The following is a 14,394-nucleotide window of genomic DNA, read 5'->3' on the forward strand; positions in this document are numbered from 1 at the left end:
AGGTGTTAGTGCAAGAATATGCGACTGGGAAGTGTTGGATGACCACAGCGTCTCTGATCATTGTTGTATTAGTTTTAGCCTTGGAGAAAGTACTGCAGTAGTGGTCCCTCGGCTAAACAGAAGAAAGACGCCTTGGGATAAATTTCGGCGCAAATTCTGCACGTCTTTCTCTTCTAGACCAGAAAAGGAAGTGGAAACTACGGAGAATATAGACATAGTGGTCACTCGGATCACGAACGCCCTGAATGACTCGCTTGTGTCAGCATGCCCTAGGGCCAAGTCAAGAGGCAAACAGCGACCGCCATGGTGGACCCCAGAGCTGGTTGGTCTACGGAAGGACTGCAGAAAACTCTTCAACAGAGCAAAAGCCACAAGTGCATCACACGATTGGGACATCTATAAGGCTTAGATAAGAAAATATAAGGGCGAGCTGAGAAAGGCTCAGAACAAATCCTGGGTAGAATTCTGCGGCTCCGTGGAGGATACTTCTGAGACCTCTAGGCTAATTAGGATTCTGTCCTGGAGAGCTATTACGATGGGGTATATTCAGAAGAAAATTCTCCAATGGAAAACGTGACGCCAGAAGAGATTGTCGCTGATATGCATTCGTCGGAGGTTATTAGGGAAATTGTGTCTGAGTCGAAAATCCTTTGGGCGATAAGAAGATTCAACTCCTTTAAGTCGCCAGGCCCTGATAATGTATCACCGGTTGAATTACAAGCTGTGTCTGATAGACTGGTTCCCTGGTTTAGGAAGATATACTCTGCTTGTATCAGCATGTCAAATATATCTGTGGGATGGAGGGATACAAAGGTAATTTTCATTCCGAAAGCAGGAAAACCCTACTATACGAAGGTGAAAGATTTTCGACCTATTAGTATGCCATCCTTTATGCTGAAGACTCTTTAGAGGTTGATAGAAACATATCTTAGGGGAAAGATCCCTGGAGATCACCTGTCGCTGCAGCAGAATGCATATAGTAAGGCAAATCCACAGAAACAGCCCTTAACAACCAAGTCGGCTACATAGCGGGTCCTCTCACTGTCAAGGATTATACAATGGTAGCCGCACTGAGGACGACACCATATGATGCACTGAATTTAATGCTACATCTTATGCCTCTATACATTGCGGCTAGACAAATTGTGGCACGACCACTGCCGTGAGGTTAAGGGTGCTTTCTCATTGGTCATGTTGCGACTACGGACACTGTGTTACCCTTGATACAATGTCCGATGTTCCAGGTAGTGTGGATTACACCCTGCCTGAGCTGCTTTTCGATAAAAATTACTGTACCACTAGTGGGGTGTACTCTAAAGATCAGGACTGGTCACGTCGAAAAAGTTACCCGACTACTGCAGTGTGTAGCGGAGATCCATGCAATTAGGGAAGTGGTGGAATGGCTAAAATGGCCAGGCAAAATTCACCTGTTCTGGGTGCCAGGCCACAAAGATATCCCAGGGAACTGTGAAGCGGACGAGCTTGAAAGACTAGGAACTACGCTACACATTCCAGGATACTGGAATCTGTGGGTATGCCTCTAGCGACATGTAGGCTAAGTTTTCAGAAACAGGCTCGAAACGCAACGAATTATTGATGGTCAAAAGAGGGGGCTGTGAGCATTCCAAAACTTTGTGGCTTAATTTAGACTTGAAGAGGTAAACTGCTTTGCTGGCATTGGCTAGTACAGAATCGGAAAACATGCTGACAGACTGAAGGTTTCCAGCAACGACTTTTGCAGAAGGTGTGAGGACATCGAGGAAGAAGATTTTTCAATAGATTTTTTAACTATTAACATTCACTTTCCTGTTTTTATGACGAATATTCACGACCATTTCGTTAGCTTTAAGTTTTTTTACAGTTTTTCATAAACAAAACTGCAAAATAAAAGTCAAAATGATTGTCCAAAAGAGCTGCAGAAGACTTCTGTTCGAACAATCAGATTTCAAAAAATGCTTATAAGGCAATATGTACCAAAATAAATTAAAACCTAAAGTGGGAGGCGTTTGTTAGATTGGGCTGCTGTATTTGCAAACATTTCGGTCAGCTAAATCAGCAAACAAACAAAAATTTTATGAATTTTTTTATGTTGTCTGTACTTGTTTTGATTGCTTTTGGCATTTTTTTAAAAAGAAATGTTGGAATAGATGATTTCAATTTGTGGAATTTTTTTTTTTTTTTTTTTTTTTTTTTATTTCTTAGACATAACAATGTTGCTTAAGTATAATACTACAACTAGTCATTTGAATTAGGACTAACTAGTAGTTTATTTAAATTATATAATTATGTATGATACAGCTTATGCTTTAAGGCACAAGTAGCTGGGTAAACCTCCTCTTCAGATCGAAGGGTTTATATCTATTGAGTCTTCGGGTTATATTTGCCTCCATAAGTTTTGGGATCTCCGGATTTTTGTGATGGTGCAGCCTTTTCTCATAGTTATCTGCTACTTGCTGTATTTCCTCTCTTACAGTGCTGATTTTAAGATCTCTATGTATGTCGCTATTTCTTATATACCATGGTGCCTTTACTATATCTCTTAAGATTTTGTTTTGGAGTAACTGTATACTTTGAATGGTACTTTCATTGGCACATCCCCAGAGTTGGATACCATATAGCCATATCGGCTTTAAGACTTGCTTATATATCATAAGTTTGTTGGAGATAGATAGTAAAGACTTTCTACCGATCAGCCATTTTAACTCGCGATATTTAATTTCTAGAGCTTTTTTTTTGTTTGCCACATGAGCTTTCCATTTTAGTTTGCTGTCTAGCGTCACTCCAAGGTACTTTGCCGAATCAGCAATAGGAACTTGTTTGCCTTTAATGAAAATGGGTTTATGGGTGGTTTTTGTTTTTTGTGTAAAATCTACATGTACGGACTTTGAACTATTGAGCTTAAGTCCCCATTTTTCAGTCCATGAATCAATTTTCGCCAAAGCATTTTGTAGTTTGATTGTTGATGTTTCGTTTGTTTTGCCTGTTGCAACTATGACTGTGTCGTCAGCGAATGTACCTATAGTACATTCTGAATACGAGGGAAGATCATACGTATATAGTAAATACAGAAATGGACCCAATATGCTGCCCTGTGGAACTCCTGAGTAGATGGGGTAGATTTCCGAATACTCGTTACCCTGTTTGACTCGAAAAAATCTATCGTTTAAATATGACTCCATCAGCTTGCAATAACTATCCGGAAGTATTGACTTAAGCTTGTGTATTAGCGATGTGTGAACAACTCCGTCGAAAGCCTGAGAGATATCCAAAAATACAGCGGAACATACCTCCTTTTTTTCGAAAGCTTCTTCAATATCATGTGTTATCCTGTGAATTTGTTCTATGGTGGAATGACCTTTACGAAAGCCAAACTGATGACTTGGTATTAAATTCATTCTTTCAATAAAAGAGTTTAGACGTTTGCCTATTATTTTCTCAAAAAGTTTACCAATTAATGGTAGTAGTGAAATAGGTCTGTAGGAGCTTACTTCATTTAGATCTTTCCCAGGTTTTGGAATCATTATTACTTCGGCGACTTTCCAAGCTGTTGGCACATAGTTTAAACGAATAGCTGAGTTAAAGATTTTTGTTATTTTAGCTAATGCTTTTAGCGGTAAATTCTTCAATACTTCTGCTGTAATCAGGTCAAAGCCAGGTGACTTTTTATTTTTGAGGCATTTTATTTCCTGAAGTATTTCCTTTAAGGTAACTTTTGAAATTATTTCTTGACATGATAGACCGACGTTTTCTTCCTTTGAGTTTGACTTATTAGAAAAAATTGTGTACAAGTGTTTCGCAAAGGCATTAGCCTTCTCTAGATCTGTTTTTGCCCATTCGCTTTCAATTGTCCTTAAGGGTTGATTAAGGTTTTTAGGACAGTTCAATTTTTTTGTGGCTTTCCACAGTGAATAGTCTGTTTTACTATCATAAGTCAGTTTTGAAATAAACTGATTAAATTTTGAGTTTTTTAATTTCTTGATTTCTTTGCGAAGTTTTTGAGTTAACTTATTCAGAATTTGTTTGTTCTGGGGAGATCTGTTCATCTGCCACTTCTTTCTTTGATTCCTTTTCTGTTTTACCATATTTCTTATGTATAAAGGATATGTGTGTCCTGAAGAAGGCTTTTTATAAGTTGGTGTGCTACTCCAGCATGCATTTTGTATTATTTTTGTAAGTCTTTGAACTTCATTTTCAAGATCATCCGTTGTTTCTATTTGGGTAAATGAATTAATACCCTTTTTGATCAATATTTCGAAAAACTCCCAGTCAGTATCTGGACTAATTAATTTTGGATTTGCTTTGTTCACAGTTAATGTTGTTTTGTAGATCAAATATATTGGAGAGTGATCAGAATTTAATTCGAACCCCTCCTCAACTTCCATAAGAGTTCGAGATATTTTGTTGGTAATAAAGAAATCAATTAGATCTGGACTTTTACTTTTGTCCGTAGGCCAATAAGTTGGCGAACAAGTTGACATTACGTTACAACCATATTGTTCTATAGCTTTGAGAAGTTCTCGTCCTTTTGTGGTTGTCAATCTTGACCCCCATTTAACATGCTTAGCATTAAAATCACCTCCTATTATAAACTTGTGTTTATGAGTTTCCAGTAATTTTACGTAATCCAAATGCTTTATATTGTGCTTTGGTGGACTATATAATGACGTGACTGTTAAGTATTGTTTATTTTCCATTATTGTAATTGTTGTAGCTTGAAAATGTTCAAGTTGGATTTTTTCTTCCTCCCAGTGGACTATTTTATCTTTAACAATGATAGCGCTTCCTCCTCTAGCTTTATTGCAAGGGTGAATAGTATGATATATCTTGTAATTTTCGAAAAATATATGCGATTCTTTTGTAAAGTGAGTTTCGCTTATGAGGCAGATGTCTATGTTCTTGGATTTTAAAACATAAAGTAGGTCAGCTTTGTGTTTTAAAAGACCATTTGCGTTCCACTGCATAATTCGAATTTCAGATTTCATTCAAATACCGAGCTAAAGTTTTCCTCTAACGAGAGTAAACGACTCTCAAACACTTTGTTTTGAGTTTCAATATTTTCTAGTTTTATTAATATTTGTGTTAAGATATATTGTTTTGTTTGTTCACTACTTTGGGAACGTTGTTGTATTACTTGAGAATATAATTTAGGGTTTGCTTTTGGATTATTAGATGCAACTAAATTTGTATTTGAAACTGTTTTATTAACGGCTGAGGCTACAATAGTAGTAGTTTTGTTATTTTGGACCAACGATCTTTTAGTTTTGTTTTCTCTTAGCTTCTGTAGTTCTTTCGCTACAATGCATCCTCGATAGCTTGCCGGGTGCTCTTCACCGCAGTTTACACATTTCGGATTCGAATCTGAGGGTTTGTCACAATTTTTAGATTCATGTTTTCCTGCACAGCGAACACATCTTGGTTCTTTCGAACAATAATTTTTTGTGTGGTTGTAACTTTGACACTTTCCGCACTGTGGAATAAGTTTTGGAAGTTTCAAAGCTTCGATGGTAATTTTTGTATTGAGAATTGCGTCAATGTTATATATTTTGTTTATATCCTCTGTATTATCGAAAGACAAAACAAACATATCTAGTGGTTCTTTCGTTTTATATTTGGTTTTATTAAATACATTCACGACCTTAAAACCCTTATCCTTAAGATCAGCTATTATTTCCTTTGGGTCACAAGTATGAGACAGGCTTTTTGCCATTACTCTAATTGGCCTTTGCTGTTTGTCTTCATATGTGTACCATGTAATGTTTGAATCAGTAAGTGATTTGGTGGTATTTCGGTAATCATTTGCTTCAAAAGTATTTATCTTATACGACTTGTTATTTAGAAGCTTAATTGTGAAAGCGTTTTTTACTGATCTCTTAACAAGATTATGTAGATCAGTGTAATTTTTGTCATAAGACACCATAATAGGAGGTGGGTTGTTTTGATAACTACTTTTTTCTTTATCTTGGTTGCGCATTTTTTCTGCGTGCTTGGAGGTGGAGGGCTGAGTTGATAATTCTGAACTTTGTTTCTTTTTCCCCTTCTTGTGTCTTTGGACTATCCAGTCGGTTTCACGATTAAGTTCTTCTTCATCCGTGAAGTACTCACCATGCATATTTTTGTCTGCTGGTGGGTCATCATCAGAATTTTGTTCAATTTGTGATTCGATTATTCTATCAGAGTTTGAGTTAATTTCATTTCTAAGGGAATTATTTTCTTCCCTTAATTGATTATTCGCCTGAAGAAGATTATGGGCATAGTTTTCGAGCTCATTGACTCTCCGTACTAGGTTCGCATTTATTGCTTCCAATTCTTTTACTCGGTTTACCCTGTATTCGGATAAGCTATTTCTCGGTGTATCTTGATAACTCATTGTTTTTTTTTTTTTTTATATTATTATTTAGAGTGTTGTTCCTATCGGGTTAGTTTCGATCAGCCAGGTGGCTGTTCTTACTGGGTAAGTTGAGAACAGCCGATTGGCTGTTCTTACTGGGTAAGTTGGGATCAGCTGGTAACTCTAACAAATTATCTGCACGAGTGTAACAGATGTACTTGTTTACTTTTTCTTTACTGTCTCTATCAGTTGCAGTGGTTATTGTTTGTAAAATTTTTATAGCACAGTTTTTAAGGCTTGTTAGCCAAAAAATATTATTTAATTGAAGTGGAATATCACCGGTTTCACAATGCAATCCATACATGCCCGCACGCTATTTTGTACCAGAACACAGTAAGTTTTGAGTGAACCGAGAATGGCACAGATTCTGTTGCTATTTTGCGATGTTTGGCTGTTTTTTACGGAGCTTTGTGCACTTGCGACTGAACGTACTAATGTAACAAAACAATTTGTGGAATATTACTGTAAAGAAGCTGCCTGATCCATCAATTGGTATACATTTCGAAATGTGGCTGAGCTCACTCGCATTTTTTGTTATTGCTTTACTAATGTTTACATGACTGGCATGGGATTTGTGTATCTAAATTTAAAGAAAAAAGATTATGGAAAGAAAACATTCTGTGGTGATTATAAACCTCAACTGAGACACACATTTATATTTGTATTTTATTTTTTCTCCTAACATCCCCTTCACAATTAAGCAGCAGCCATTTTCAGCGAACAATAGACTCTTCAGCAGTAAGCCTGCTGCTCTGAAATTGCAGAACTACTGCTACAATAGCAGAACTACAGTCTTTGCTATTTTCAGCAATCTTTTTTCTATGAGTGTAGTTAATTTATGCCATTACAGCAGTAGTTCTGCTGTCATAGCTAAATGTTTGCAATTTCAGCAGTCTGACTGAAAAAATGTGTTTCCTCGCAGAAGCGCAGAGGGGGACAATACCTTGCGGTTATGCACCGCAGATTTGCATAGGAAGACCAGAAATATGATAAATGTTGCATCCATGTCGAGTTTATGAAGATTCATGACTGAGATGGAGGCAAATGGAGATATGTGTCCCAGCGTATATTACTCAAAAAATAATTCTTCATACAATTTTGGTACAACTAGCACTGACACTTATCTGATATCATCAGAACAATTACATCTATAAAACGGCTGCCTCGATGAGTTGATCAGCAAATATCTTTCTTAATAATATTCCGAAAATTAAAATCTTCTCTTCCAACGTAGTTTGTCATGATCATTAGCTCGACCCCCTAGTAAAGATTGTATTCAAACATAAATATGAGCATAAAATAAAAAGCAAAAACTGATGTCAGTTCAGTAGTACTACGTCTTCAATAATTTAGCAGATTTTTATAGTATATTTTTTTTTTTTTGGCTGAAATAGGGGACCAAAATGTTTGCTAAAACAGCAATTTTTTCAGCTTTCCCGTTGTTTAAAAATGACATATGTACCTATAACATTTTTCTTCCTGTTCATTTAGTGCGTGTTATTGTTTAGATATGGAAAACCACATTTTATGTCAACTTAATTTTGCTTATGTTTGTTCCACATCCATTTGAAAATGTTAAAAAATTATTTTATTCGCCCTCACTTTAGGCAATGTATGCGAATTTGGAATCGTATCAGTTCCAACTGCCGTCAAACATTAATATTGGAAGGGTACTATTGAAGTACAATGACCAGTTGGACCACATCCCTTGTCAAGTGAATATCTTAAAGCCTCCTTCAAATCCGTTCATGTAAGTGCTAAACTTCTGTAATGCTTTGCTTAATTTTGTGTTTACTGTTGAAATTTTAAGCTTTGAGGGAAAGAAAGGTGCTTTTGAAGACCTGCACAAGTACATTATACACAACTTCGATGATTCTATGCTATGTGTACAGATCCGGAGTATAAGTGATGACTCAAATATGTCAATTTTGGATGCATCCAGTTCACGATCTTCGACTAATTTTCGTTGCGATAATTCAATGATGACAAACATCACTCCAAATTTAAAAAAACAAAAGGACCAGCAGCTCTCTTTGCAAGAGCCGAAACAAATTAAACAGAAGACGATAAACAATTCTCGTAGCACCAGTTCTGATTTTGAAGAAATTATGTCTATCAGGGTTTCGTCAGATCCAACTGATGATGGCTCGTGTAAATCTGCGGACAACAGGTTCCGCGTGGCTTACGTAAAAACGCCCGAATACTTTTTCATTTGCAAACCGGGAGATTTAGCCAATATTCGAAAATTGTCGGATGAGTATCTGGACCATCGTCTTGGTTCGATTCAAAATATTACCGTTGGCCAATACTATATGGCTTACAATGAGAGAGATAAGATATGGTACCGCAGCGTGTTAAAAAAGATTCTTTCCAATGAGCTATACAAAGTATTCCTTTTGGATTTGGGAAACTTTTTAGAAGTATCAAGCGACAAGTAAGTTGCAGATTTTGAAGCAAATGATGTGGTTATCATTTGAGACGTTTTATTTTTTCTAGACTCAGTGATCTTCGGGAAGGTCATTTGAATATACCATTTGCTGCCTTGCGTTGTGCAATTGCGGATATAGTGCCAAATGGCAAACGTTGGTCGGAGGCCGCCAAGAGTTTACTAATTGAACTCGTTCAAAAGTAAGTACATATACATACATGTGAACAATGAAAACGGAAGGGAATTCACTATTATTAAGCATTCACAAATCCGTTGCTTTTGACTTGCATTCATTCTTCAATAGCAGCAACTGCATTTGTTTGAAGTACCTTCGTGATTTTTGACAATTGCTTTTTGACCCACTTTATTTGTAATACCGTTACATTTCAAGCAACGAAATAAAAGGCGTCACACTAAAAATAATAAATATTCGCAGCCTTTTTAGAGTAGTATGGAAAAAAAGTAGGAAGCAATGTCATAGAAACGAAATATATTAGGGTAAAATCAAGGCGTTTTTAATAGGGTCAGCTGATGGAATTTGATATGTCAAATCATTTCGCCTTATAAAAATATAAATAAAAACTTCAAAATAAATATTTTAGGAATTGACCGAATGAACTTAGGCTATATAATGGTTTACGTCTAACAACCTCAATCGCCATCAGCTATCGTCGCCCCCGAAGAAGTTCCCCCCAATCTGTCTTTTCAAGCTCCTATCGCATTCAAAAATGGCGAAAGAACTATGTACCTGAAAATAATTTTGACAGAAATAAAGGTGTTCATTCAACCATTATCCTGAAACAATTCAGGCAGTGCTTCAATAGGTGCACAACAGTCAACCAGGGCGATTTCAAAGTCCCGACATTGCAATTGCTTATTAGAAGCCTTATCAGTTGTGAGAGCGATTGTTCCAACCCATCTAGGAGAGGGCCGTAAACACATAAAATGACTTCATATTGGTGAATAGCACCAACATTATATTTTGGGGATTTACATCAAGCCCATTGGCCAATCTTGGCAGCATACTATATGCTCTCTGAAAGGCCACACACTAAGAAGAAAACGTCCTCGTAAAGGGAGTGAAGATAAAGTCCCCGAATTAAAGTCTCGTTCTTGTCTTGACTAAACTACTTATACAGAAAGTTAAAGTCTCGTATAACTGTTATTAAAAAAAGACTTTAACTGTGAAGACAAAGTCCTCGCCTAATGTCTTGTTGAAAAGTGTTATAAAAATAATTTTGTACACGGGCTGTTTAGCCAGAAACTTTCATAAAAATTAATGATATAGCTGATTTATTAGAAAAAGTCAATAAATACAAAAAGTAATTTAAAAAAAAAAAACATGAAATAAAAAGTAATAAGAAAATAAAATAATAAAAAAAAAATACAAATATGTACATTTTTTCGGATTTATTTTCTATATCCGAAATGTGGTAGTTTAGAATAAGTAATTAAACATTTGCAAAAGGTATTTGGATTTAAAAAAAATGAAAAACACCAATTTGGTGAGTTGGGCCTTAAGGAGCCCACATCCGGCCAATTTCGTGGATATAAAAGCTACATTTAGAATTTATTTTATGTGGGCCAATTAAGGTCTTGTGAAAAGATCTAATGTGCATTTTTAGGAAGTATGTAGACGCAAGAAAAAACAAAAAATAGTAATTTTGTCCGCTAGATCATAGAGGCCCCACAGCAATGCGATGTCTTGCGTATAAGAGTTGTTTGTAAGAGCTCTATACCGAATTAATTTTTTATTGGCGAAATAAGGTCTTGTGAAAAGACCTTTTATGCATTTTTAGCAAGTATTTGATCACCAGAAAAAACCAAAATCAGTAAGGAAAGGCAAAAGTCGGGCGGATCCGACTATATAATACCCTACACCACCTAGTGTATGCAGTACTTTATACTACTTGAACTACTTTATATGCAGAACTTATCGCGAAATCTCGTCAGACTCTAATTTGGATACCTATTGAAATATCAAACACAACCTTCTAAGATTTTCGTGCGATAGGACAACAAATTTGGACTTCCACACCCTTAAAAGGCCATATCGGATAAATGATTTTATGGGAGTTATATCGAAATCTGTGCCAATTTTGATGACACATGCTGGGAAATAACATAGAACATCTCACGCCCTATATTGCAGAGATGTGAAAGATCTATATGGTGGCTATATCTAAATCTGGACCGATTTTTTGAACATTTTTCAAATTCAACAGCGTTTGTCCTTGGGCCAAAAAAGAGACTTATGCAAAAATTCATGATAATCTGACTATAAATGCGTCCTGTAACTGCCTATATCCTGTAACTGCCTATAAAGTGACGCTCCTTCTACAGACGAGAGGTAAGAAAATTGGCGTTTGAAGAAAAGAAAGAATATAAGAACGGTCTAAATTGTTGCTTAATGATTAGAATAATTGAAAATACATACCAAACAATACTTCCAAACGTACTTGGAAAAGGTTTGTTTTCTGATTGAAATCAGATTCAAACATAGATTTTTTTATTGTAATCGGATACAAACATCGATTATGTTTAGTTAAATCAAATACAAAGATAGATTTTTTGTCATAGAGATCGGTTATATGCATGGATTGTAAAAACCCCATATTTAAATCAATTTTTCATATATTCCATTACTACTACTTGTTACTCACATTATATATTTACATAAATAGCATGTAATGCCACCTCCAGGATTTAATCCCATAATACTGTTTAATGCCACCACCACCATAATATTGTTTAAAAAATAATTTCAACCCGCACAGGAATCGAATCCAAGTCGGTTGACAGACAACCAATCGCTTTATCCTCTACACCACAACCGCTTGGTGACGGTCATGAACAATTGCATATATTACCGATACAGTTGATCTGTCTTCTTTTATCACAGAGGAAGCGCATGCAATTTCAAAGCCGAAGGTCCGGGGTTCAAAACCAGGTTAGACCAGGTTGTTATAAAATATATTTTTTTGGAAATTTTTTTTAACTAAACTTGGTAGAGCACTATTGTATTCTACCAAATTTAGTTAGAGGCTTCAATGAAGTGGAGTCCTTAGAACTTGAATACCGAAAAAGGTTTTAAATAATCGAACGTTTTTCAAGGGTGGGCCCCCTAAGGGATCCCGGACAAAATGACTATTTATACCCTACACCACCACTGTGGTACAGGGTATTATAACTTTGTGCATTTGTTTGCAACGCTTTGAAGGAGAAGAGACCCATTGATAAGTATACCGATCGGCTTAGAATCACTTCCTGATTCGATTTAGCTATGTCCGTCTGTCCGTCCCTGTACTCTTGTGATCAAGTTACAGGACGCATTTATTGTTCGATTGTCATGAAATTTTGCATAAGTCTCTTTTTTGGCCCAAGGAAAAACGTTATTGAATGTGAAAAAAATCGGTTCAGATTTAGATATAGCTACCATGTATATCTTTCGTCGGATATGGACTTTTAAGGATGTAGAAGCCACAATTTTGTTCCGATCATTTCAAAATTTGGCATGAGGTGCTTTATGTGTGCAAAATTTTGTATCCAAATTAGAGTCTGACTAGATTTCGCGATTAGCTCTATATACAAAAAGTACTGCGTACACTAGGTGGTGTAGAGTAGTATATAGTCGGATCCGCCTGACTTTTGCCTTTCCTTACTGGTTTTGGTTTTTTCTTATGACCAAATACTTGATAAAAATGTGTATTAGGCCTTTTCACAAGACCTTATTTTACCAATTAAAAATAAATTTGTCATAGACCTCTTACAATGAGCTCTTATATGCCAGAAATCGGCCTCTTGTGGGGCCCCTACGGTCTAGCGGAAAAAATTAGTATTTTTAATTTTTTCTTGTGTCCATATACTTGTTAAAAATTTATATTATGTCTTTTCACAAGACCTTATTTTACCAATAAAAATTTGGCATAGACCTCTTACAAATAGCGGAAGAAATTAGTATTTTTGGTTTTTTCTTGGGTCAAAATACTTGCTAAAAATGTATATTAGGTCTTTTCACAAGTCCTAATTTTACCAATAAAAAAAAATTTTGCATATCGGTTTTACACTAAACTCTTATATGACAGAAATCGGCTTGTTGTGGGGCCCTTATGACCTAGCGGACAAAATGAAGGCTCCTTAAGGCCCATCTCATCAAATTGGTGTTTTGCACTTTTTTAAATCCAAATGCCTTCTGCAAATGTTTAATTACATGTTCTACATTACCTCATTTCGGATATAGAAAATAAATCCGAAAAAATTTATTTGTATTTTTTTCATTATTTAATTTTCTTATTACTTTTTATTTCATATGTTTTTTTAATTACCTCTTATATTTTTGCCTTTTTCTAATACATCAGCTATATATCATTAACTTTTATGAAAGTTTCTGGCTAAACAGCCCGTGTACAAAATTATTTTTATAACATTTTTTAACAAGACTTTAGGCGAGGACTTTGTTTTCACAGTTAATGTCTTTTTTATAACAGTTATAAGAGACTTTAACTTGCTGTATAAGTAGTTTATCCAAGACAAGAACGAGACTTTAACTCGGGGACTTTATCTTCACTCCCTTAGTAATTGCGATGAACCATCTTGTTTTCCCTATTTCACTTTGATCTTGTAGTTCCCGTTTTTTTAAATTTCTTATATATTTAGTAAATTTTTGTTATTTTTTAGTTTCCATAAATTTCTTGTATTCCAAGGTGGTCAAGAATTGTCACCTACAATAATTCAAGGGACTGACTTATCAAAGCATTCCTATAGAATAGAGTAAAATTTTGATAAATTTTCATCAATATATCGGATCTTAAAACGTTATCCCAATTAGTGGCAGAAAGCAGGGATCTGAGGTTAGTTAATCAGTTTTAGCGAAGCATTATTCTTTTCTAGGGGAGGGACATTTAGGAGAATTTTTGTTGGGATAGAAATAGTAATGTTTAGGTTAGGATGGAAACGATTCTGGATAAGTAACTGGATTGGAAGATGATAAAGAAATTTCGGATGTATGATTGACGAATATGAGATCGAGTAAATTACCAAACGAATTATATACATTATTGATCTGAAAGAGTCCGAAGTCGAACAAAGAAATCGCTAGAAATACCACTAGTAACAGCTGGTATTAAACTATTAGGACAATCAAAGTGTCAGTTGAAGAGGATTTTTGAAAAGCAGATCTAATAGCTTCAACGTGTTTCCAATAAGTCTCAATGTCGAATGAAGGTGGAATGTAAGAACAAGAGACAAATAATGATACATTCTTCAAAAGAATTTTAACAACCAAAATTTCAATACCAGACATGCATGCAATTGTTATCTGCTCGGATGTAATCTGGCGTATACTGCAATCAGCACACCACCGCCAGTTTTCTCAGTATTGTTGTCCCGAAAATCTACTTTGAACAAAAGATCTCCATACCGTAAACCTTATTGTGAAGCAATAATGTGAAAATCAAAGCTATATGAAAAAAGAGTAGATAATTTAGTATTTATGCCTCTAACGTTTTGATATATATTAAAAGAAGTTTCTAGTTTTTTGGAAAATTATTCAAGGTATGTGGCAAAATAGCAACATCAT

The 14,394-nt window shown here is 35.5% G+C and overlaps 1 protein-coding gene across 5 annotated transcripts in view; it reads left to right on the forward strand.

Annotated features, from left to right (window-relative positions):
• Window positions 1–14,394, forward strand: part of LOC106084621 (tudor domain-containing protein 1) — a 787,010-nt gene that overhangs the window by 625,386 nt on the left and 147,230 nt on the right. For all 5 annotated transcript variants that reach the window (XM_059361948.1, XM_059361946.1, XM_059361947.1 and 2 more), the window contains exons 5-7: window positions 7,996–8,138; window positions 8,199–8,822; window positions 8,885–9,016. In XM_059361948.1, coding sequence (XP_059217931.1) covers window positions 7,996–8,138; window positions 8,199–8,822; window positions 8,885–9,016 — 899 coding nt within the window. The remainder of the gene's footprint in view (window positions 1–7,995; window positions 8,139–8,198; window positions 8,823–8,884; window positions 9,017–14,394) is intronic.

The sequence above is a fragment of the Stomoxys calcitrans genome, chromosome 2 (assembly GCF_963082655.1).
Source record: "Stomoxys calcitrans chromosome 2, idStoCalc2.1, whole genome shotgun sequence".
NCBI lineage: Eukaryota > Metazoa > Arthropoda > Insecta > Diptera > Muscidae > Stomoxys > Stomoxys calcitrans.